Genomic DNA, 5118 nt, shown 5'->3' on the forward strand with positions numbered 1-5118 from the left:
AGCAGTGAGAGGCCCGCGTACCGCAAAAAAAAAAAATAAAAATAAAAATAAAAATAAAAATACGTGGAAATGTAAGTAAGGTTATATTTAGGGTTTAAACTAGTCCCTGAATATCCTTAATGAAACCCTGCAGGCAGAAAAAACAGGGTTAATGAGAACTTAAATTTCCAAGGATTATGGTTCAAATCCTCTGAAATCTCTAGGTCAAATAAAATGAGAACTCAAGAGTAATAATTCTTCTTGCTGGCACCAGCACGAGGCGGTAGTGATTCTCAAGTTTAATATATTGCATCTAACACTATAAAAATACGTGGAGGGGTTCCCTGGTGGCGCAGTGGTTCCTGTTTTAAATTGTATGACCATGAAAATTATGTCTTTACAAAACTTTTTTTCTAATTTATAGTGCTTTTTTTTTTTTTTTAGTAAGTAAGGTTATATTTAGGGTTTAAACTAGTCCCTGAATATCCTTAATAACACCCTGCAGGCAGAAAAAACAGGGTTAATGAGAACTTAAATTTCCAAGGATTATGGTTCAAATCCTCTGAAATCTCTAGGTCAAATAAAATGAGAACTCAAGAGTAATAATTCTTCTTGCTGGCACCAGCACGAGGCGGTAGTGATTCTCAAGTTTAATATATTGCATCTAACACTATAAAAATACGTGGAAATTTTATGGAACGTCCATTATTATTAAAAGGTTTGAGCTTTACTACTCCAACCCTGGGTTTGACAATAAACCCCCCTGGAGCAAGAGCCCAAGAAAATAAAACAAAGAGATAGCCTACCAGACAAACAACTGCTGCAGTAGGCCACAGGCACTTTGAGTGTAACAATTTTGAAAAGGCATGGAACATGTACATTCCCGAGAAAACTGCTTCAGATTTTTTTTTTTTTTTTTCATCATGCAGGCCTCTCACTGCTGTGGCCTCTCCCGTTGCAGAGCACAGGCTCCGGACGCGCAGGCTCAGCGGCCATGGCTCACGGGCCCAGCCGCTCCGCGGCATGTGGGATCTTCCCGGACCGGGGCACAAACCCACGTCCCCTGCATCGGCAGGCGGACTCTCAACCACTGCGCCACCAGGGAAGCCCTGCTTCAGATATTTTTAACAGGGAAGTGGCAAGTGACTTCTCTAACCACATTCACTGGTGGGTATAATATCTTCCCCATTGCTTTTTTTGTTTGTATGTTATTGAAAACAGGGCAAGTTTTCTCCAGATGTTTTTTCTGTTTTTTTGTTTCTTAAACAAATGAGGGGATGCTATGTCCCCAAGTCAGTACTTCGTGGCTGAAAACCCTCCCTCCGAAGACTGCCCATGTCGAAGCGGGTGGAGACCTCACAGCGTACTAATAACGTGTCGTCCTTGATGAAGGCTCTTTGTCTTAGGGCTTCCAGATGCATAAAAGTCACATAGCCAAACCCTTTGGGGTTCCGTGGGATTGTGGGTCTCTGGAAGGCAAGCAGCTCTGGTTTGGCATCCATTATCTCTTCATGGTTTTGCCTTACAGGTGCTTCCGACTGATCAAGGATGGTAAGGCGTATCGTACCCTGGAAGGGCCAAGGGAGGTGGCTGTCATACTCTCCTTGCATCGTGTGGACAAAGAGGGATATGTAGTTGGCACAGCGCTGCGCAGTCGGTAGCTGCAGGTGCAGGCGCATGCATAGTTTGTAGCCGGGTTTGCCTGTGTAGAATCCGGGGCTGTGAATGACAACAGGTTTCTCCTCTTCTTGAGATTTCAAGTGCATCCCAAAGTTGCCAATCTTCCAGATGTAAATTCCATTGCACTGCTGTGCTTCTATTTCAGCAACTTTGTCCTCAAGGGTTCGAATAGTTCGTTTTAGCTCACTTACATACGTGCTCTGAGTTTCCATTTTCGCAGTCAGCTCCCGGATTTGATGGTCTTGTCTTACAAGGCGACCCTCTAACTGCTGAATGGTTTCTTGGAAATTCTGGACCTCTGAGTGACACCCAGAGGAAACCCGGGGCAGAGAGGTAGAATCACATGGCAGCATGCCACGCTGAGGTGTGGGAGCTATCGCAAGGCTTAAAGTCTGAACAGCCTGGGCCATCATTCTCATGTGCGACTGGGTATCCTCTTGCAGGTGGCGTGCCAAGTGATTCCTCTGCATCTGAAAATCAAGCACAGGCCTTAGGTTAGGAACAGAGACGTGAGCACCAGGAAAGGGACCTAGCCAAGCCAAATAAAAGGTTTTTAAGTCATGTCATCACTTCCCTCAATCCCCTACAACCTTCTTTGACTTCATCAGATTCTCGATCCAGTAAGATGATCTTGCCTCCTAATTCCCTGAAAAACAGAGAGGCTATCTGCTGAATACTCGTTCAGGGACTCAGAAAAAAACCTCCCTCCCACCTGTAAAAGTATCAGGATCTATACTCGTCCTTCTTTTCTGATTCAGAGCTGACTCTCCTCTGGTCCTAGATTAATGCTTCACCTGGGCTCTAACTGGCACCTGCCCCTTTTCAACACCTCAGAGATTTTGCTTAGCTATCCTCTTTCTCCTTTATCTTCAAACATTCTCTCCTCTTAACCCTTCCCCTCGGAATAGAATTAGTAAAGTCTTCCCTATTTAAAAAAAGGGGCAAACCTCTCTATTGATCTTGTATCTCCCTCTAGCTAATATCATTTTCTCCCTTTTCCTTTTATAACCAAGAGGAGTCCACCTGCACTGCCTGCCCCCAATCCCTCACTTATTTTTACAAATCTGTTGCAAAGTGGAATCTTCCCTGTCTTCATACTCTTCTAAGATCATCAAGAATAGCCTGTTATATGAAAAAAAATCATATAACAATTTTTATTGTAAGGGTAATTCACGTATATTATAGAAAAATAGAAAGTGTAGATGATCAAAAAGAAAATAAGTTACCTATTATCTCACCTAACTACCATTAACATTTTGATACATTTCCTTTAAGTCTTTGTCTCTACGCACACAAATACAGAATTTTCTCGCAAAGTGTAACCATGCTATACACTATTTGCTCATTTTATTTTTTAAATTATTAAACACATACTTACTGTAAAAAAGTCAGATAAAAAGGCACAGTGGAAAAGCCGAAGTGTAATCACACTCTCCAGAAAGATCAACTTATCATAAACAATGCTCCCTCTCAGACATTTGACACAACTGATCACTATGTCTTGAAACTAATTTTGGAGATCATAACAATACCTTCTCCTTGCCTGTTTCATCAACGTCTGAGCCTGTTCCTTCATGGCTCCTTTCCTGGTCTACCTCTCTTTCCTGTACACTCTATATGATCCCAATCACACCTCCCATTATCATCTCCAACTACTTCCCCAAATTAATATTCTGAGTCCCAATTTCTTGGAGCTTAAGACCACATAAACAATGTGTGTTGGCCATCTCCAATCCCAACTGGTATCCTCCACTACACTATATAACTTAGTTTTCTTGATCTATATTCAAGAATTAAAAGGAAAAAAAAACACCTTACCTTTTCATGGCAACCAAAAGTACTGAATGTGCATGGAACTGGGGCTGTAGGACAGTCTAGATCATAATGATTAGGCATCTGAAAACCAAAACAGAGGTTGAAAAATGTTTTCCCCTGCATATCATAGTCTAGTTTGACAAGATCACACTTGAAATGAAGAGTTATACTTCATCTAAACAAAACCATAAACTGTCTGTGGCTGATTCTGTTACAATGGCTGAGTGAACAGTTGCAACAGAAACCAGTTAGCCCACAACGATTAAAATGATATTTACGGACATCCTCCAGCTGGATTTTAGCTTGGACAAACCACTCTCCTTGCCCCACTGTTGGTCCACCACTGGAAAGAATAATTAGGAACAATAAGATGTCATTGAAATATCTGCAGCTGAAGAATGAGATGATCCAACTGACATTTGAAAAAGCCTGACTCAGTGTAAAATGATTGTGAGAGGATCAGCTTGGTACCCGGGAGAACGTCTGTGTGGCTGACAAGGTCTTGCTGCTCAGGCCGGGTGTCAGGCCTGTGTCTCTGAAGTGGAAGAGCCGAGTTCAGGACACTGGACCACCAGAGACCTCCCAGCTCCATGTCACATCAAACAGCAAAAGCTCTCCCAGGGATCTCCATTTCAATGCTAAGACCCAGCTCCACTCAACGACCAGCAAGCTACAGTGCCGGACACCCCATGCCAAACAACTAGCAAGACAGGAACACAATCCCACCAATTAGCAGAGAGGCTGCCTAAAATCATAATAAGGTCACAGGCAGCCCAAAACACACCCCCGGACGCAGTCCTGCCCACCAGAAAGATAGATCTAGCCTCAACCACCAGAACACAGGCACCAGTCCCCTCCACCAGGAAGCTTACACAACCCACTGAACCAACCTTAGCCACGGGGGGCAGACACCAAAAACAACGGGAACTACAAACCTGCAACCTGTGAAAAGGAGACCCCAAACACAGTAGGTTAAGCAAAATGAGAAGACAACCTGCAGCCTGTGGAAAGGGGACCCCAAACACAGTAAGTGAAGCAAAATGAGAAGACAGAGAAACACACAGAAGATGAAGGAGCAAGTTAAAAACCCATCAGACCAAACAAAGGAACAGGAAATAGGCAGTCTACCTGAAAAAGAATTCAGAGTAATGATAGTAAAGATGATCCAAAAGCTTGGAAACAGAATAGAGAAAATACAAGAAACGTTTAACAAAGACCTAGAAGAACTAAAGAGCAAACAAACAATGATGAACAACACAATAAATGAAATTAAAAATTCTCTAGAAGTAATCAATAGCAGAATAATTGAGGCAGAAGAACGGATAAGTGACCTGGAAGATAAAATAGTGGAAATAACTACTGCAGAGTAGAATAAAGAAAAAAGAATGAAAAGAATTGAGGACAGTCTTAGAGATGTCTGGGACAACATTAAACACACCAAAATTCGAATTTAGGGGTCCCAGAAGAAGCAGAGAAAGAGAAAGGGACTGAGAAAATATTTGAAGAGATTATAGTTGAAAACTTCCCTAATATGGGAAAGGAAATAGTCAATCAAGTACAGGAAGCACAGAGCATCCCATACAGGATAAATACAGGGAGAAACATGCCAAGACACATATTAATCAAACTATCAAAAATTAAATA

At 42.2% G+C, this 5118-nt stretch overlaps 1 protein-coding gene across 5 annotated transcripts in view; it reads right to left on the bottom strand.

The window, feature by feature from the left end:
- Nucleotides 1-1240: 1240 nt before the first annotated feature.
- The window catches only part of TRAF6 (TNF receptor associated factor 6), a 25151-nt gene continuing 21273 nt past the window's right edge, over nucleotides 1241-5118 (bottom strand). For all 5 annotated transcript variants that reach the window (XM_055078793.1, XM_007106870.4, XM_055078794.1 and 2 more), the window contains 2 exons: nucleotides 3478-3555; nucleotides 1241-2129 (listed from right to left, as the gene is read on the bottom strand). In XM_055078793.1, the coding sequence (XP_054934768.1) occupies nucleotides 1260-2129; nucleotides 3478-3555 (948 nt within the window). In that variant the 3' untranslated portion in view covers nucleotides 1241-1259. The remainder of the gene's footprint in view (nucleotides 2130-3477; nucleotides 3556-5118) is intronic.

This window comes from Physeter macrocephalus, chromosome 16, assembly GCF_002837175.3.
Source record: "Physeter macrocephalus isolate SW-GA chromosome 16, ASM283717v5, whole genome shotgun sequence".
NCBI classification, from domain to species: Eukaryota; Metazoa; Chordata; class Mammalia; order Artiodactyla; family Physeteridae; genus Physeter; species Physeter macrocephalus.